The 21,376-nt window shown below is 48.7% G+C and overlaps 1 protein-coding gene across 1 annotated transcript; it reads left to right on the top strand.

Moving 5' to 3' along the window:
• Window positions 1-872: 872 nt before the first annotated feature.
• On the top strand, window positions 873-1,559 carry LOC124712427 (pollen-specific leucine-rich repeat extensin-like protein 1). Its single transcript, XM_047242721.1, has one exon. The coding sequence runs from the start codon at window positions 873-875 to the stop codon at window positions 1,557-1,559; it is 687 nt and encodes a 228-aa protein (XP_047098677.1).
• The last annotated feature ends 19,817 nt before the right edge of the window (window positions 1,560-21,376 follow it).

Below are 21,376 nucleotides of genomic sequence, written 5' to 3'. Positions count from 1 at the left end.
CACCGCCGAAGGCTGTCACAACACAGATGGAAGACGATGCCGAAAAACGAGACATCCAACAAACAAAACCTAGGCCTCCTACAGTCACCTTCAGTGACAAGGTTAGCGCAGAAAGCCCGAAAACACCCGAGGGAACGAAATCACCCGCAACATCAGCGGCAAACACTCGGATTCTGCAACAGGCAAAAGGGAGGAGAAGAGTGCCGCCGATCACGGTGTGTGAAACAAAAGGATACACGACCCTGATAGGGCAAATACGAAATAAACTTACAGGAGCGCTTAGCACCTCATACAAGGGTAACTCTATAGTTTACGAGGCAACAAACCCGGAAGACTTTCAATTCCTGAAAGACGAGTTTAGGAAAAGGAAACTCGAATTCTTTACGTACAACGACAATCCCAAGAGCACACTTAAAGTTGTCATAAAACGTCTTACACCCTACTGGGAAACGGACGATATAAAACAGGCACTCCTGGAGAAAGGTTTCCCGGTCCAGGAAGTCTATCAGATGGCTTCTCCAACAACAAGAATGACTTAAGCCGGCGAGCACATGTCCGCCCCAAGAAGAAAGGGACCAAACTATCAAGTAAACCTACTAAACACTGAGGAGGCCCAGAAGATATTCCAACTGAAACGCCTCCTATACATGACAGTAACAGTCGAGACGTACAAAAGACCAAGCGGCCCAACGCAATGTTATATTAGTCAACGGTTCCGACATGGTGCAAACCAATGCTATCTCACCCCACGATGCGTCAAATGTGCTGGCCCACACCTATCGAGCGTCTGCAAAATGAAGCCAGAAGAACCGGCAAAATGCGCCAAAAGCGCTGGGAACCATCCAGCATCATTCCGAGGATGCCCAGTAAGGATGAAACTCATCCAGGCGCAAGAGCAGATGAGAGCTCCACCACAAGCAAGGAGCAGACATCTCCCCGCCACTCCAAATCAAGAACTGCCCATAACCACTCCACACATGATAAATAATCCCCAACCAGTAGCCATCAGAACGCCAAAAGCTCCCCAACCAAAATCGCTTCTCCCACTGCCACAAACTGGCGCCAATGTAAATCAAGCAGAAAGTCAGCAACAACAACTGCAACATATGCGTCAGGGCCCCAAAACTATGGCACAAGCCGTTCAAGCGCCCAGACCCAAACCACAAATAAATCCACGACCAGAGAATGTAAAACCGCAGGAAAAACCAGCCCACTCTCCACTACTGCCACCCCAAATCCCAAATACCAGCACCCCTGCAGAGAAAGAGACAACAAGGATAGCAGCAGAAGAAAAAGATACACAAAGACCAGAGGAAGAAAGAAAAGCATCAGCTCCTACAACAGCAGAGTCCTCCACCACCCCAAGTCCCGCTGACGCAGCACCAAGCGGAGTGGAACCATCCACAACACCGCTGCCAGGCACACATTCTACCCAGACGACAATGGCCACCCCAGGACCTGCACCACAGCAACAAACCCCCACCGAACAACCCATGCAGTTTCTCCAACAAATATGGATGGAACATCATCAAATCAATGTTAAGCAACAACCTTACTAGTCTGCTTAACAAACTAACGCAAGCATGTGGCGAAATCATGGCAGCACCCGATATGATGGCAAAAATCGCGGTAATCCTCACAAAAATCGTGCCCCTATTCACCAGTTGCCAATAGAAACCGACAGCCAATTACATGCATCTGGAATGCCGATGCCATTTGCCACCAGAGACACGAGCTGGAGCTGTTCCTAGACGAATACGGAATAGACGTTGCGCTAGTAAACGAAACCCATCTAACTTCCGGGTCAGAAATTGTGTCATATACAGAACTGACCGACCCAACCGGCAGGGTGGTTTGACGGCAGTACTAGTTAAGCAACGTCTATGCCATCGACATATACCCCTGCCACAGCTCCAGCAAATAGAAGCAACAGCCATTGAAATGCTGATCAATAACCAGTCCACCTACCTCATTGCTGCATACCACCCCCCAGGTCGCAACATACCTGAGATAGAACTCAGCAATCTTCTAAACCAGAGCCATAGAGTCATCATAGGAGGGGACCTAAACGCAAAGCACAGGGCATGGACCTGTCGTGCCACGAACACCAGTGGTAGGACACTCCTACGATACCTGGATGCTCACCCCGAAGTGGAGGTAATACCCCCAGGAAGACCAACCCATTTCCACCGGGACGCCGCCCAGATAAACCGGACATATACCTGGTCAAAAATCTAAACCTCATAACGGAGACAGAGGTCGTAAACGCGCTGGATTCCGACCACGACCCTGTCATCCTGAGGCTAGAAAACGAGCAGGCAGATCCTACTGAGTGGAGGAGAGTGACCTTTACCACAAACTGGGGTAGGTACAAAACACTGGTAGACCACCATATACCAGACTTTGCCCCAGCGAGACGTGCAGCGAGAGGGCCACAATAAAAATCACGCACCAACACGGGCGCGAAGATCTACCACTCGACCTCGCACAACTAATTAGAGACAAGAAGCGCACGAGGCGTCTGTGGCAGCAATTTCGGGATCCACAGGACAAAAGGGCAATGGAGAGGGTGGCTCGTGAAATCAGAACAAGACTACAACTGCTCAGGTACGAGCGATGGGAGAGAGGCCTACAAGAAGCCGAGAGAAATCCAGAAAAGTTCTGGAACAAAATCAGAACCCGAAGAAGCCCACAAAAGACCATCAATCCGCTGCACGGCGTAAACGGGATAGTCTACACACCAGAAGAGAAAGCGGACGCCATGTCGCGCACTCTCGAACGCCAATTCCAAGAGAACGACATCGACGATGACGAGGAGGAGGTTGAGAGAAACGAGCGAGAGGTCAGACGCCACCTAACGGCGAAACTCCAACAAAGGTCGGACACCTCGTTCGTCGCAACCAGCGAGCGAACAGTGGGTGCTCTCATCAGGAGAATCGGCAACGTTAAAGCCCCAGGCCCTGACAATATCAGACCACCCTTCGTGAAAAACCTTCCCCAGTCCGCCATATCCCACCTCACCGCTATCCTAAACAACTGCCTAAAATTAAACTATTTCCCTTCAGCCTGGAAGGTTGCAAAAATTATTTCGATTCCCAAACCAAAAAAAATCATTTATTCCCACAAAACCACAGAACCATCTCCCTCCTCAACCACTTCTACGAACTCCTTGAGACCCTAATTCAACTCCCACTAAAACAGTTCCTTACCACCAACAACATCCTTACCCCGGAACAGTTTGGATTTCGTGCTGGTCATAGCACCACACAGCAGGCCATTCGCCTGGTGGAGCACGTATGTTCGGAAAGACAACAAGGGAACAGCACTGGTGCCATCTTCCTAGATATTGAAAAAGCGTTCGACAGGGTGTGGCATGGCGGCCTGCTTTATAAGATGTCCCAACTCAACTGCCCGCTGCACATACTGAAAATGATTAGATCCTTCCTGACAAACAGGAAATTTTATTCCTCGTTGGATGGCGCCAACACTCCCATCAGACACATAGAAGCAGGAGTACCACAAGGGTCTGTGTTAGGTCCCCTCCTATACGTTCTCTATACAAATGATGTGCCCCAAGAGCCGGGGGGCCAAATAGCCCTTTATGCCGACGACACGGCACTATATCATAGTGGAAGTAACATAAACTACATCGTATGCAGGCTACAACGCCATATGAATCGTGTTATCAGATGGTGTAATCTGTGGAAGACCAAAATAAATGCTGAAAAGTGCCAGGCAATCCTTTTTACCAACAAAACCAAACCACCAATACGAAGCATCATAGTTGGAAATCAACAGCTGCCATGGAAAAATTCGATTACGTATCTTGGCCTACAGATTGATAAAAGGCTAACCTTTAGTCAACATATCACAGAAGCGTGCAACAAAGGCCAGGCAAGGCTTATCCAACTATATCCGCTACTCAAAGGTAGAGGACTCTCAACTGCAGCAAAAATAAAAATTTGGAGAGTGATAAAACTGTCAGCTGTGCTCTATGGCTCAGAGGTATGGAGCATGGCGGCAGACACAAACCTATCCAAATAGAAAGACTGCAGAACAAAGTACTGAGATTAATAGATGTACCGTGGTACTGCAGCAATGAGGACGTCAGAGTCATGCTTGGTCATCCTACCATCTATCACATCATCAAGCACAAATCCATCGAATTCTACACATCATGCCCTCGCTCACAATTTCATCTTATAAATTCCCTCGGCGGAGAAGACCAACCCCGTCAAAAAGCACCTATCACTACGACTCATCGTCAGTTCTAAATAGTTAATTCTGCATGATACTTAGTACTCACAGCAAAAACAACCAACATCTAGGCAAAACAGCCGCCCCTCGTTCCCCCTAACATACATCGGGAAAAAAGCAACGGTCCCATAAACAAAAACTCAAAAACAAAACGATTTTCGAAAATCAGGGTAATTAAAACAGAAGACAGAGTGCCACCGGGTGCTGATTCTTCTTGCAAAACAAAGGGTGGGAAACCCAGAGAATTCGACTGCTGCCGGCGGGTGCCACTGTGTGGGGAGACGCTGACTAGAGCGGAGCGCTTGCTGGTGTTACGCGTTAGTGCAGTGTGTTTTCCGCGCATTTCTGTTTATTCAGCGTTAGTCGGACGTTCGTTTTCTACGTTGCTCCGCGTTGTCGTTTAGTCGAGGCGTTAATTTTCTGCGTTGCTGTTGGTCGTCGCGTGCGTTGATTTCATCGTTCGCGGCGGAGTCAAAGGCCACGATGGCCTCTTCCTCTGCCGGTTCTCGAGGCTTGTTTCCTTCGTCCGGCAAAAATATTATGTCTTGTGCTGAGTTGCTGTCATACTCGTCAGAATCATATCTGCCTCCCTCTCGCTCAGTTCACCGTCGGCTCTCGGATCCAACAATCCAGTTCAATCAAGAAAATATCAATCATGCTAATCAGACGCAGCAGGACAGCGTTGAGCTGGGTTCCTCAGAGATCAGAGAAATATCCGGGCCAGGGCCCGCGGCACTGCCCGGTGACCCGCGGCCGAGTAGCGTGGGGCCAGGCTCCGGCGGGAAACCTAACGGTGCCAACGATGCCGTCCTGGCTGCCCCTACACCCGGCTCCGCTGACACTGCAGCTCCTGCTACGCGTCGAAAGTCGACGAAATCATCAACGAAGGCGCGGGATGCTCCGTACTCGCATGCTTCTCGTAAGCATGCACATCCCCCTTCGCTTACCGACTCAGAATCAACGGATTCCAGGGCGCCTGATAGGAAGAAACAATCAACTGACCGTCAGGACCCTGTTCCGCCTCAGGTACCTCAGGACGCCTCCGCTTCCCGTGCGGCGACCGACTCCAGTCTGGTCGACATGGCGGACGCTTATGAGGTCACAGTTCCGACGTCGAACAGGTTTGAAGGATTAGCTGATGTCACACCAGCTGGCCACGACTCTCCAGACCATCCGCCGGCTCCTACTCCTGTCAAGGCCCCCACGGTGCCACCTATCAGAGTACATGACACGATCAACTACCTGGATCGAGTCAGGGAACTGAAGGGGCACCTAAAGGGTTCCTTTTCCTGTCAATACAAACGAGGAAGTATCCGCTACGAGTTCGAAAATCCGTCAGATTATCGATATATGATCTAGTCTCTCAAGGCTCGTGCCATCCAATACCATACATACGATCTCGACCCTCTCAAAATCTTGAAGGTCGTCGTCAGGCACCTTGAACCCACCACCCCTCCCGCTGACGTTAAGGAGGCGCTGGAGGAGCTGGGCTTCACTGTGCAGTCTGTCACCGTTATGCACCAGCAGGTGCCAGACGCACAGGGCAAACTCACCGATGTCAAGTGGCCTCTATTCGTCGTTGCACTTCACTCTACACCAAATGTTTACGACGTTTACAAAGTCAAATTCCTCCTGCATATGAAGGTTGACGTTGAATCCAACCGCAATGAGTCTGGCTTGACGCAATGCTTCAATTGCCAGCGTTTTGGTCACGGCTCCCGCAACTGCGGCCGTCTGCCGCGTTGCGTCAAGTGTGCCGGTGATCATCTTACCCGACTCTGTCAAAAAAAGCCCACTGATCCGCCCAAATGTTGTAATTGCGGTCAGGCTCACCCAGCCAGCGATCGCAAATGTTCCGCATACCAAAAAGCACTGGCGAACTCTCGCAGTTCTTCCACTCCTGCAGCCTCGGCGCCTTCGACGCCAGCTGCTCCACCAGCTGATACTACCAATTTTGCACACCTGCGAGAACGTCGTGCCCCCCCTCCACGTCCTCTTCTGCTGCCGGCTCGGGGCCCTTGCCTACGCGTCGTCCAGTTTCGCGCCCGGAGACAGCTTCCCACTCTGCTTGGGGAACTGCAAACCCTTCCCGAGAGCCTTCTGCAACCCCGCCCCCTACCTTCTCTTTCCCCTTTTCCTGCCTTGTTGCAGTAGTTCAACATTCACAAACTCATTTCTATAGTCCGTTCCACTATCCACCAACTCAATTCAGCTTCTGATCCTTTCAGTAAACTCATGATAATTCTGTCAGCTTTCATCTCCTACTTCTCCGATGGACCCTAATCTAAGTCGCCCTTTTCGTATTGTCAGTTGGAACGCCGATGGTGTTCTTCGCTAACGTCATTCTCTTGAGGGCTTTCTCGATGATAGGGGGATCGGCATAGCCCTTATTTCCGAGACGCACTTGAAGCTGCATCAACAGTTTACTGTCCCCAACTATTATGTATATCGATCCGACCGCGCGGATCGGCCACATGGCGGTACTCTTGTCTTAGTCAAGCAGTGCCTTACGCACCGGCTTCGACAGATTCCGCACCTAGAACACCTGGAGGCTACGGCGATTGATATACAGCTATACGGACAGTCCTTGACTCTTGCCGCAGTTTACAACTACCCCGCTCGCGCTATACTCCCGGCTGACTTGGATGTCATCCTCCACCTGGGCCTTAAGGTCCTAGTGGGGGAGGGGGGGGGACTTCAACTCCAAGCACGGGACGTGGGGATGCCGTTCCACCAATGCTAATTGACGCCGGCTGTTCCAATATCTTGAATTCAATGCTGCTATCTGTGTCGTTGCTCCGGATTCTCCAACGCATTATCATACAACAGCTCTCTACCATCCTGACATTCTAGACATCTTCTTGGCTCGGCATATACCGTGGGTCCACCGGATTTCTGAGGTCTCGGAACTTGATTCCGATCACAATCCGGTGATCCTCGAATTCCTAGACGCTCGCCCTCAGGACCAGCTCCGTCCGGCTAACGTGATCAAGCGCTGGGAGCGCTACCAACAGCTCGTAGACCTACACTTCCTTGAGCTTCCACGTATTACCCGCCGCAGCCACATCGATCCGTCGGCGGACCGATTTGCAACAATTCTCACCGAATGCTACCGCACTTCTTCTCGACGAGTCCTCCAGCCCCCTCGTCGCCTGGACCTTCCACCAGCCGTCCAGGAACTAATTCGCACCAAACGTCGATTTCGTCGCCGGTGGCAACGCCTCCGAGACCCAATTGACAAGCGAATCTGGCAGTCATTGGCTCAAGAGCTTCGTGTACGTCTACAACAGGTCCATGATCAGGCATGGAACAAACGCCTTCGCGAGGCCGCAGACCGTCCTGACTGACTGTGGCGTATAGTCAAGGAGACCACATCCACTCCCCCTCCTTCTCAGCCCCTCCATGGTCCCCAAGGCTTGGTCTACTCGCCTCAGGACAAGGCGGAGGCCCTGGCACACTGTCTTGAGCGGCAATTTCGCCTCAACGACGTTGACGACGACGAGGCTGACGCCCACGAGACCCGCGTCCATCGTCGGGTCCGTCAGCTCCTTCGCCGTCGTACCGACACCCCCTTTCCACCGGTCACTCTTCCAGTGGTGGCGAATTACATCAGTAGCATTCCATCCCGTAAGGCCCCGGGTCCCGACGGTATCTGGCCGGCCCTTCTTCACCACCTCTCTCCAGCTGTGCTTACCTACCTGGTTAATCTCTACAATAGCTGCCTTTCCTACAATTACTTCCCTCTTGTTTGGAAGCTGACCCGTGACATCCCCCTCCCCAAAACCACAAGGATCCACTCTTCCCACAGAACTACAGTCCCATTTCTCTCCTCAACTTCCTCGGCAAGATCCTAGAACGCATTATCCTTTCCCACCTTCAATCCTTCCTCGATGCTCATTCCATCCTCATTCCCCAACAGTTTGGGTTTTGGGCTGGCCATGGCACGGTCCACCAGCTGATCCGCCTCCACGACACCATCTGCAGGGCGCAGCTGGAGCGTCAAAGTACAGGCATGGTTTTACTTGACATCGAGAAGGCCTTTGACTGGGTGTGGCATGAGGGTTTACTCTATAAGCTTGCCGATTATGGCTGCCCTCTCCACATCATCCACATTCTCTGACGCTTTCTAACTGGGCGATAATTTTACGTTATACAAGGCCGAAGCCAAAGTTCAATCTGGGCCATGGAAGTGGATGTGCCCCATGAGTCTCTCCTCTCCCCGATTCTGTACGCCGTTTACACCAACAACATCCCATCCCGTGTCTCCAACCATCTGGCCCTCTATGCCGCTGTCTTCACCTCACACCGCAACCTCCAGTTGATTGCTCTAAATCTCACACGTCCCCTTGAATTGATCACCCAATGGAGCAACAAGTGGAAGATAAAAATCAATGCAGATAAGACACAGGCCATCCTTTTTACACACAAACAGACTCCACCGGCTCGCCTGGTGGAACTTGAAGGTCGTCGTATTCCATGGTTCCATGGTGTCCTGCGCTTGTGTGTGCTAGGGTCAGCACTGCACCGGCTACCTTGCGGTGTTAACGAAGCTGGAGGCTGGTGGACTTTCCCAAGGCCAAACGTCTGAACTCACCGCCCCTGGGCAGGACACTAACACACTCCGCTGTGGCAGCCCTCTGGGCTACCACAGCCAGGACAAGTCGACAAAACAGAAAAACCCGCGTAAACAGGCGCGAAAACAAAATGAGCCAGGTAATGGTCCTGACAGCCAAGCTAAACGCCAGGCCTCAGAGGACCTAACAGCAGCTGCTGAAACCCCCCTACGTCAAGACTGTGAGGATCTAAACATGTAGGTTACACTATCTACTGCAAACCGATTCGAGACTCTTACTCGCGATGCGGAAGATGCTCCCCGCCCCAACACCTCAAAACCACAGGAAAAGAAATACAAAGTACCCCCCCCCCCCCTCATTTGAGACATGACGCGGGGGTACTTAGACCTAGTAACAGAATTAAAACCAGGACTCAAAAGAAAATCCTGTGTGCATACAGGAAGGACAGTATCAAAATTCAGCTTGACAACATAGAAGACTACCAATACATAGAAAAATGTCTCAAGATAGGAAACATCCAATATCATACCTATGACCTGGACCCAAAACAGTTCATAAAAGTAATTGTAAGACACCCAGCCAACTATAGGAAATGCACAGCATGGCTAACCATGATGCAACAAATGAGTGCAAACACCACACGAAAAGTAGAAACTGTAGCACCTAAACCAACTCCTGCTCTCACACCTAACCAATTCCCTGTCCTACGTCAAAACCATCGACAGCAGACATAGGCTGCACAACAGCCTGCTACTGACACCACCACCACCACCACCACCACCACTCCCAAGACTGCCGCCGTTGGATAAGCAGCTGCAGCAGCAAGTCGTATACTCCTAGCTCACTCATTTGTTACATAGTTTAATTCTTAATTTCTTTGCGTGTTTTTGGTACTTGCATTGTGTAATTCATAAATTTCGGGCGTATTATAGTATTTGAGAGTTGTAGCATCGCGTTTTAGTACCTGAATAGTGTAAATTCGCGTAGTCGTTTGTCTACTGTTTTGTTTTGAACGGCCAGTGTCGGTTGGTCGCAGCCAGTGTGCTCCCTGCCGCCGTTGGATAAGCAGCTGAGCAGCAAGTCGTATACTCCTAGCTCACTCATTTGTTACATAGTTTAATTCTTAATTTCTTTGCGTGTTTTTGGTACTTGCATTGTGTAATTCATAAATTTCGGGCGTATTATAGTATTTGAGAGTTGTAGCATCGCGTTTTAGTACCTGAATAGTGTAAATTCGCGTAGTCGTTTGTCTACTGTTTTGTTTTGAACGGCCAGTGTCGGTTGGTCGCAGTCAGTGTGCTCCCTGCCGCCGTTGGATAAGCAGCTGAGCAGCAAGTCGTATACTCCTAGCTCACTCATTTGTTACATAGTTTAACTCTTATTTTCTTTGCGTGTTTTTGGTTCTTGCATTGTTTAATTCATAAATTTTGGGCGTATTATAGTATTTGAGAGTGTAGCATCGTGTTTTAGTACCTGAATAGTGTAATTTCGCTTAGTCTCCTTCCGCCGCCGAGCAGTGTCAGCAGTGCGCAAGTAGCAGCATTACTGCATTTACTAGGCAATCTTGTATTTTAATAACCGTTTAAATTTTGTCGATTTGTTTGCGCTCTCTGTAGATTAGTTCAGACGTTCTTAGCAAAACAGTTTTTAGCATGGATAGGGACTGCAACTGCTGTGTTTGGATGCAGGCTGAGTTGGCATCCCTTCGCTCCCAACTTCAGGCAGTGTTGGCTTCGGTCACACAGCTTGAGGCTGTTGCCAATGGGCATCACTGTGGGGGTCGGGATGGGGGTTTGTCGGGGACGGCCAGCTCGTCCCACGCATCCCCTGATCGGACTACGACTGTGGTTGCCCGGGATACTGCCCGCATTGAGGCTGATCCCTCACCTGTGGTAGAGTGGGAGGTCGTTTCAAGGTGTGGCAGGGGGCGAAAGACATTCCGGAGGGCTGAACGGAAAGCCTCTCCAGTTTGTCTGACGAACCGGTTTCAGGCTCTGTCTCAGGCTGATACTGATCTTCGGCCTGACATGGCTGCTTGTCCTGTTCCAGAGGTTGCCCCTCAGTCTGCAAGATCCGGGCAGTCGCAGAGGGTGGGCTTACTGGTAGTTGGGAGCTCCAACGTCAGGCGCGTAATGGGGCCCCTTAGGGAAATGGCAGCAAGAGAGGGGAAGAAAACCAATGTGCACTCCGTGTGCATACCGGGGGGAGTCATTCCAGATGTGGAAAGGCTCCTTCCGGATGCCATGAAGGGTACAGGGTGCACCCATCTGCAGGTCGTCGCTCATGTCGGCACCAATGATGTGTGTCGCTATGGATCGGAGGAAATCCTCTCTGGCTTCCGGCGGCTATCTGATTTGGTGAAGACTGCCAGTCTCGCTAGCGGGATGAAAGCAGAGCTCACCATCTGCAGCATCGTCGACAGGACTGACTGCGGACCTTTGGTACAGAGCCGAGTGGAGGGTCTGAATCAGAGGCTGAGACGGTTCTGCGACCGTGTGGGCTGCAGATTCCTTGACTTGCGCCATAGGGTGGTGCGGTTTCGGGTTCCGCTGGATAGGTCAGGAGTCCACTACACGCAACAAGCGGCTACACGGGTAGCAGGGGTTGTGTGGCGTGGGCTGGGCGGTTTTTTAGGTTAGATGGCCTTGGGCAAGTACAGAAAGGGCAACAGCCTCAACGGGTGCGGGGCAAAGTCAGGACATGCGGGGACCAAGCAGCAATCGGTATTGTAATTGTCAACTGTCGAAGCTGCGTTGGTAAAGTACCGGAACTTCAAGCGCTGATAGAAAGCACCGAAGCTGAAATCGTTATAGGTACAGAAAGCTGGCTTAAGCCAGAGATAAATTCTGCCGAAATTTTTACAAAGGTACAGACGGTGTTTAGAAAGGATAGATTGCATGCAACCGGTGGTGGAGTGTTCATCGCTGTTAGTAGTAGTTTATCCTGTAGTGAAGTAGAAGTGGATAGTTCCTGTGAATTATTATGGGTGGAGGTTACACTAAACAACCGAACTAGGTTAATAATTGGCTCCTTTTACCGACCTCCCGACTCAGCAGCATTAGTGACAGAACAACTGAGAGAAAATTTGGAATACATTTCACATAAATTTTCTCAGCATGTTATAGTCTTAGGTGGAGATTTCAATTTACCAGATATAGACTGGGACACTCAGATGTTTAGGACGGGTGGTAGGGACAGAGCATCGAGTGACATTATACTGAGTGCACTATCCGAAAATTACCTCGAGCAATTAAACAGAGAACCGACTCGTGGAGATAACATCTTGGACCTACTGATAACAAACAGACCCGAACTTTTCGAATCTGTATGTACAGAACAGGGAATCAGTGATCATAAGGCCGTTGCAGCATCCCTGAATATGGAAGTTAATAGGAATATAAAAAAAGGGAGGAAGGTTTATCTGTTTAGCAAGAGTAATAGAAGGCAGATTTCAGATTACCTAACAGATCAAAACGAAAATTTCTGTTCCGACACTGACAATGTTGAGTGTTTATGGAAAAAGTTCAAGGCAATCGTAAAATGCGTTTTAGACAGGTACGTGCCGAGTAAAACTGTGAGGGACGGGAAAAACCCACCGTGGTACAACAACAAAGTTAGGAAACTACTGCGAAAGCAAAGAGAGCTCCACTCCAAGTTTAAACGCAGCCAAAACCTCTCAGACAAACTGAAGCTAAACGATGTCAAAGTTAGCGTAAGGAGGGCTATGCGTGAAGCGTTCATTGAATTCGAAAGTAAAATTCTATGTACCGACTTGACAGAAAATCCTAGGAAGTTCTGGTCTTACGTTAAATCAGTAAGTGGCTCGAAACAGCATATCCAGACACTACGGGATGATGATGGCATTGAAACAGAGGATGACACGCGTAAAGCTGAAATACTAAACACCTTTTCCCAAAGCTGTTTCACAGAGGAAGACCGCACTGCAGTTCCTTCTCTAAATCCTCGCACAAACGAAAAAATGGCTGACATCGAAATAAGTGTCCAAGGAATAGAAAAGCAACTGGAATCACTCAATAGAGGAAAGTCCACTGGACCTGACGGGATACCAATTCGATTCTACACAGAGTACGCGAAAGAACTTGGCCCTCTTCTAACAGCCGTGTACCGCAAGTCTCTAAAGGAACGGAGGGTTCCAAATGATTGGAAAAGAGCACAGATAATCCCAGTCTTCAAGAAGGGTCGTCGAGCAGATGCCCAAACCTATAGACCTATATCTCTTACGTCGATCTCTTGTAGAATTTTAGAACATGTTTTTTGCTCGCGTATCATGTCATTTCTGGAAACCCAGAATCTACTATGTAGGAATCAACATGGATTCCGGAAACAGCGATCGTGTGAGACCCAACTCGCCTTATTTGTTCATGAGACCCAGAAAATATTAGATACAGGCTCCCAGGTAGATGCTACTTTTCTTGACTTCCGGAAGGCGTTCGATACAGTTCCGCACTGTCGCCTGATAAACAAAGTAAGAGCCTACGGAATATCAGACCAGCTGTGTGGCTGGATTGAAGAGTTTTTAGCAAACAGAACACAGCATGTTGTTATCAATGGAGAGACGTCTACAGACGTTAAAGTAACCTCTGGCGTCCCACAGGGGAGTGTTATGGGACCATTGCTTTTCACAATATATATAAATGACTTAGTAGATAGTGTCGGAAGTTCCATGCGGCTTTTCGCGGATGATGCTGTAGTATACAGAGAAGTTGCTGCATTAGAAAATTGTAGCGAAATACAGGAAGATCTGCAGCGGATAGGCACTTGGTGCAGGGAGTGGCAACTGACCCTTAACATAGACAAATGTAATGTATTGCGAATACATAGAAAGAAGGATCCTTTATTGTATGATTATATGATAGCGGAACAAACACTGGTAGCAGTTACTTCTGTAAAATATCTGGGAGTATGCGTACGGAACGATTTGAAGTGGAATGATCATATAAAACTAATTGTTGGTAAGGCGGGTACCAGGTTGAGATTCATTGGGAGAGTGCTTAGAAAATGTAGTCCATCAACAAAGGAGGTGGCTTACAAAACACTCGTTCGACCTATACTTGAGTATTGCTCATCAGTGTGGGATCCGTACCAGGTCGGGTTGACGGAGGAGATAGAGAAGATCCAAAGAAGAGCGGCGCGTTTCGTCACTGGGTTATTTGGTAACCGTGATAGCGTTACGGAGATGTTTAATAAACTCAAGTGGCAGACTCTGCAAGAGAGGCGCTCTGCATCGCGGTGTAGCTTGCTCGCCAGGTTTCGAGAGGGTGCGTTTCTGGATGAGGTATCGAATATATTGCTTCCCCCTACTTATACTTCCCGAGAAGATCACGAATGTAAAATTAGAGAGATTAGAGCGCGCACGGAGGCTTTCAGACAGTCGTTCTTCCCGCGAACCATACGCGACTGGAACAGGAAAGGGAGGTAATGACAGTGGCACGTAAAGTGCCCTCCGCCACACACCGTTGGGTGGCTTGCGGAGTATCAATGTAGATGTAGATGTAGATGTAGACTGCCGCGCGCGCGGCACTCGCACCGCGACGCAAGTCAGCTTGGAACATCGCTACACAACCACAAAACTATCAAATAGACATGCTCGCGCAAATCATCCGTCTCCTAGGAAACTGCGACATGAACAGTCTATTCCACAGTAAAATCAACCCGAGAGCAACTGGTAAATGCCCCTGACAAATTCAGAAAAATCATGGTAATAGCTCAGGGTATCGCGTCATACTTCAATCGACTGTAGAGGCCAAAGAAACCTAACTATATCAATGTGGAATGCCGATGGCATTTTGAACCAAAAACACACAGTAGAGCTATTCCTAGATGACTGTGGCATAGATGTTGCCCTCATTAACGAGACACATCTATCCTCACGGGACAACCTAAACATTAGAAACTGTGTAGTATATAGCAATGATAGGTTAAATCGCCAAGGGGGCGGAACACTAGTCTTAGTCAAAAATAGGTTAGTACATAGGCAAATAGTAATCCCTCCACAAGAAAGAGTGGAAGCAACAGCCACAGAGCTGAAAGTAAGACAACACCCTGTAGTTTTAGTTGCTGCCTACAATCCTCCTGGCAGGAATATCCCAGAAGGAGACTTAGATATAATACTAGGAGTAGGTGAAAGGCTCGTCATTGGTGGAGACTTAAACTCGAAAGATAAATCATGGGGTTGCACAACTATAAATGCCAGTGGGAGATTCCCGAGGAACTACCTCCTGAGAAGAGACGATGACACAGTAGTAGCACCAGAAGAGACAACCCACTTTCACAGGGTAGCACACCATAGGCCAGACATCTTTGACATCTTCCTGGTCAAGAACTTCCTCTGGTTATACAATCCCACAGTTGTAAACCAGGTCGACTCCGAACACAATCCAGTAACAGCTGAACTACCTGGAGCTGGGCATGTTGGAGTCAGTGGATCCTACTATACCTATGAAACCGACTGGGAGAGGTATTCAGAACTTGTTGGTCTGCACACAGAAGTAGTTCCACAGCTACACACGAAACGCCAAGTTGATGAGGCGGTAACTTACTTTACAAACATAATCAACGAATGTTGTAAGCAGACCACAACGAGAACTCGTCACGAGAGGAGGCGACAGGACTTGCCAAAGGAACTCCGTGCACTTATCAGTACAAAAATGAGATTCAGAAAGCGCTGGCAGGATTATCGTGATTCGATCGATCGACGAATAATGCACAGCCTAGCTGAAGGGCTAAGAGTCAAACTAGCGGAGTACAGAAGTACCTGCTGGGAAAACACGCGAAGAGACACAAAAGACAACCCCCAGAAATTGTGGCGGATTGTTAAATCCAGAAGAGAGAAACCAAGGAGTATGCAACCACTCCACGGAGAAAATGGCCTAGTTTACGACACACATGACAAGGCGGAAGCCATGGCAAACTCACTGGAATTCCAACTCCAGGAACACATCATCGACGACGAAGAGGCGGACACCCAAGAAGACATAGTCGAGAGAGAGGTCCCAAGAATACTGCGGAGAATGCCGACGACGTCTTTCGCACCTGTCGCCTGCCAAACACTCTGCTCGGTGATAAATGCTAAATCACCCGGTCCTGACGGCGTGAAGCCCCTGCAGCTCAAAAACTTACCTCCCCCAGCTCTCCTTTACCTCACAACGATATACATCTCCTGTCTGAAACTGATGTACTTCCCATCCTCCTGGAAAACAGCTAAGGTAATCACCATCCCTAAACCAAACAAAAATCCCCTCTTCCCTCAAAACTATCGCCCTATCTCACTCCTAAGTTTCCAAGCCAAAATTCCTGAACGCCTAATCCTACAAACACTCCAATCCTTCCTCACCGACAAAAACATTACCATTCCAGAGCAATTCGGTTTCCATGCTAGGCATGGCACAATATCCCAAGCCACTCGAGTAATCAAGCAGGTCTGCAAGGCAAGGGCAGACGGAGACAGCATGGGAGCAGTGTATCTTGATATTGAAAAAGCCTTTGACCGGGTCTGGCATAATGGGCTCATCTATAAGCTCCACCAATACAAATGCCCACTTCACATTACTAAAATCATAGCTTCTTTCCTATTAGATAGAAAATTGTTTTAAGTCTACTATTACATTTTACTAAGCTTACAGACTATAGAAGCAGGTGTCCCCCAATGCTCAGTGTTAGGACCAATACTGTATAGTATATACAGGGTGTTACAAATAGGTATGGCCAAACTTTCAGGAAACATTCCCCACACACAAAGAAAGAAAATGTGTTATGTGGACATGTGTCCGGAAGCGCTTACTTTCCATGTTAGAGCACATTTTATTGCTTCTCTTCAAATCACATTAATCATGGAATGGAAACACACAGCAACACAACGTACCAGCGTGACTTCAAACACTTTGTTACAGGAAATGTTCAAAATGTCCTCCGTTAGCGAGGATACATACATCCACCCTCTGTCGCATGGAATCCCTGATGCGCTGATGCAGCCCTGGAGAATGGCGTATTGTATCACAGCCATCCACAATACGAGCACGAAGAGTCTCTACATTTGGTACCGGGGTTGCTTAGACAAGAGCTTTCAAATGCCCCCATAAATGAAAGTCAAGAGGGCCGCAAGGCTCCGTAATGGGCCCAGTCCTCTACTCTGTATGTGCAAACGACATACCTCAGCAAAGGGGAGGTCAACTCTCCCTCTTTGCTGTTGACACAGCTGTGTACAGAAGTGGACCAAACCTGCACTTTATCGCTCGCAAACTACAAGAGCATCTTGAGATCATCCAGAAGTGGGCCAACCTGTGGAAGATTACTATAAATAGCACAAAAACTCAGGCTATAGTGTTCACTCATCGTAAGATGAGTCCTAATGTCATTGTTTGATTTAATGAAATAGATTTAGACTGGCAGGATAATATTAAATACCTATGATTAATATTCGACAATCGGATGACCTTCAAGCAACACATTACCCAAATCTATATTTATCAGTTGTATCCTCTCCTAAAAGAGGATGGCCTAACAGTTCGTACAAAACTAAAGATGTACAAGACAACTGTATTACCAGCCATCTTATACGGGTCGGAACTCTGGACTCTCTTCAGGTTCTTGTCGCTAGCCAGTGACCAATCAGTCCACAACAGATTCCTCCGACTGGCGACAAATGCACCCCGTTTCCAGTCAAACCAAAATCTATACAACCTCACAAACTTCCCCCTCATCACCGACATCATTAAACAAAAATCAGAATCATTTTTCACCAAAGCCGCCGCCTCCGAATATCATCACATCTGCAGCATTGGAATAAACCCAGAGCACACCATCACCAAATTTCCAAAAACGACAATCACTCGCACATTTCACGTATAAGCAATCTACACCGCTTCTACAGTTACACAACAAATGAAACACCCAAGACGACACCAAGCCATTAGTTTCGTTCATAATAAATTCAGCTCCTGCCTTCTGTCTGATATTTTAAGTCCTTTAAAACCACAGGGGTCACTGAACCCATCCGAAACCACGCGGCTGCTGAAACCATCCAACCGCTGAATGCAAAAAGACGCTGAATGCGCCACCCAAATGCGCCAACTGCGAAGGGGTACACACGGCTAGCTACCGCAAGTGTCCCAAATACTTAGAACTGCTAGCAGAATGGACCTCCAGGAAAACAAACAGACAGGCCCCTGCGCAACAGCAACGGCCTGAATTCCGCCCAGACGCAGCCCAATTCCCAGGACTTCGCAATCAACCAAAACCAATCCCAAACTTCACGCCACGAACACCATGGACTAGTCAGCAGCCTCAACAGCAACTACCAGCACCAGAACAATCCTCAGGACTTGGAGATGATATCAAAATGCTCCTGCGGCTGGTCACACAGATCAATATCAAAAAAGTAGTCGCCACCATCCAGCAAACGGTCGCTGAACTCCGACAAGCAACTGATTCTTTCTCCAAAATCAGTATCATCTGCACAGCAGCCATTAACTTCTTCAATGGATCAGATTAATCACGCCAAATCATTCAACATCATAAACTGGAACGCTAATGGCGTTCTAGCCCAACGTCAGACTCTTCAGGACTTCCTAGACACACACTGTGTTGACGTCGCACTCATCACGGAAACCCACCTCCAACCAGGCCAGATCTTCAAAGTGAGGAACTACACAACATACAGAGACGACAGGGCCGACCGACCACGCGGCGGAACAGCAATTATTATTAAAAATAGGCATGCGCACAGAAGGCTGGACCTCCCAAACCTGACCAGGACTGAAGCCACCGCAATAGAACTAAAAATACAGAACAAACTCACAACACTAATAGCTGCATATATTCCGCCAGCAGGTCCAAGGTTAGTGATACGCGACCTGGAATCCCTGCTCAACCTGGGCCCCTTTGTGATAATGGTGGGTGACCTAAACTCTAAGCACCCCACATGGAATTGCAGAGCAACCAAGAGGAACGGACAACTCATGCACCAATTTCTCCAAACAAGGAGAAATGTAATTGTTGCGGCTCCTGACACTCCTACCCACTTCCACATCAACCCCAATATCCGTCCCGATATCCTAGACATCTTCCTCCTACAATGGAACACTTCCCTCTCGGTACTTAACGAATTAGACTCCGACCACAATCCTGTCCTCCTCACCGTAGGCGGCAATGGCCACCGCCAGGAAAACTCACGCACCATCAACACCTCCCATACCAACTGGGACCGCTATAACGCTTTCCTGACTAATAACACTCCGAACTTCCCTATCATCAATTCTAAACCTGGCATCAATCAAGCAATACCATCCCTCACTGAAGTCATCACAGAACGTCACAAAAAAGCTACCACCATCATCACCCACCATACCTCCAAATCCTTCCTACCGCAACAATTGCAGGTCCTCCTCGCTGACAAAAGGTACTTCCGAAAATGGTGGCAAGAATTCCGTGACCCTTCTGACAGACGTCGAGCAGACCAACTAAGCCGACAGATCAAAAGGGAATTGCAGGACCAAAATAGCAAGAGGTGGGAGGAAACCCTCAAAGAAACAGAAGATAACCCCGACAAGCTCTGGCGAATTACAAAAGCTAGAAAAAATCCCCCAGCACCTACCAAGCCCCTTCATGGCCCAAACGGATTAGTCTATGACAACCAGAGTAAGGCTGAATCAATGGCCAGCTCGCTGGAGCTGCAATTCACAACACCTGAAACGGACGACCCTGAAGCCGACGCTCACGAGGAAACAATCATCAGAAGTGTGACCCAGCGGCTAAGGGCCTCTGTAGCAACCCACTTCCCCGAAATACCGTCCGACGAAGTATGCAACTATATTAAAGTCCTCCAAAACAAGAAATCCCCAGGCCCCGGCAAGCTATCCCCCTCCACCTTAAACACCTTCCTCCTATCTCCATAGAACTCCTAACTAAAATCTACAATGCCTGCCTTCATCACTCCTACTTCCCAAAACCCTGGAAAATCGCCAGGGTGATCACTCTACCAAAACCCGGAAAAGACCTATTATTCCCTCAAAACTATTGCCCAATCTCCCTCCTCAGTTGTCCAGGCAAGATTCTGGAGCGAATAATCCTTTCCCACCTAAACCACTTCCTTTCCGTCAACAACATTATCATCCCCCAGCAATTTGGTTCTAGAGAAAACCACAACACCATTCATCAAACAATGTGGCTGGTTGAACATATCTGTAACGCCCGCCAAATCCGCCACAGCACCGGTGCCATATTCTTGGACATACAGAAAGCGTTTGGAGATAAGTCCCGTGTGCCATACCTTGTCAAACTCCTAGACCACAATTACCCCTTCCACCTCACCCTCATCATCCGATCCTTCCTTAGCAATAGACAATTCCTCGTAGCCATCAGCAACACGACTAGCAACCTCAGACCAATTGCTGCAGGGGTACCCCAAGGCTCCGTCATGGGTCCCACACTGTACTCCTTGTACACTAACGACATCCCGCATCAGATGGGGGGGGGGGGGCAGTTAGCCCTCTTCGTTGACGATATGGCGATATTTCGCAGCAGCTCCAACTTACTATACATCGCCAGAAAACTAAAGGAACACCTCCAGCATATACATAAATGGGCCCTCAAATGGAAAATCACTGTTAATTCAGACAAAACGCAAGCCATAATGTTCACGTTTAAAACCATCCCAGAAGATGCAAACCTTTCTCTCAATGGAACACCGATATCCTGGAAACCACATGACAAATACCTGGAAATCATCCTGGACTCCAGACTGACGTTCAAAAAACATGTTGAGCACATCTACAACCGAGGCCAAGGCCTCATCTATCAACTGTACCCACTCATCAAAGGGAACGGTCTTCAGAACAAAACCAAGTTCAACCTCTTCAAGGCACTGATCCAACCCGTCATCACATGTGAATCAGAAATCTGGGCCACAACTGCAGATACGCACATGAGTGCAAACCATTCAAAACAGATTCCTCAGAATAGCCACCAACGCACCCCGCTTCCTACCTAACACTGATATCTACACAATACACAATGTCACAAAGATCACCCACATCATCCAACGACAAGCAGAAACTTTCTACAGAAGAACACAATCCTCACCCCATCCCCTCATCCAATCACTGGGCAATGTACCCCCAGATCCTAGAAGCAAATTCCCACAAATGATCATTGATCGTAATTACAACATCTAACGCTCTGCCTCATCCATAAGCCACCACCTTCCTACGAGCTCGTAATCCACCATCCATAAAACCTAATATCAGACACAAGGGAATAGACATCTTGTCCCGGGCCTTGAAACATATAGGGGGTCCAGTACCCATCAGACACTCCAGTCAGTCGGCTGCTGAACACTTGCGCTGTGGCTGCCGAAGTGTGCGGACGCTCTGTGCTGAAGCTGCCGAGGCTAACCTCTCGCTCGTGATTTTGTAGCGATCGGTTGCGCGGGTTCACGCAATTGGCTACTCGCCTTGCGTGTTCTCGCTAACCAGCGTTTTCTCTTTCAGAGTCGACCGCAGCCTGCAAGGGCCTTTAGGAACTCGTGC

This window comes from Schistocerca piceifrons, chromosome 8 (assembly GCF_021461385.2).
Source record: "Schistocerca piceifrons isolate TAMUIC-IGC-003096 chromosome 8, iqSchPice1.1, whole genome shotgun sequence".
Lineage (NCBI taxonomy): Eukaryota > Metazoa > Arthropoda > Insecta > Orthoptera > Acrididae > Schistocerca > Schistocerca piceifrons.
The sequence above is the reverse complement of the archived record's forward strand: the minus strand, read 5'-3'. Positions and strand labels throughout refer to the sequence as shown.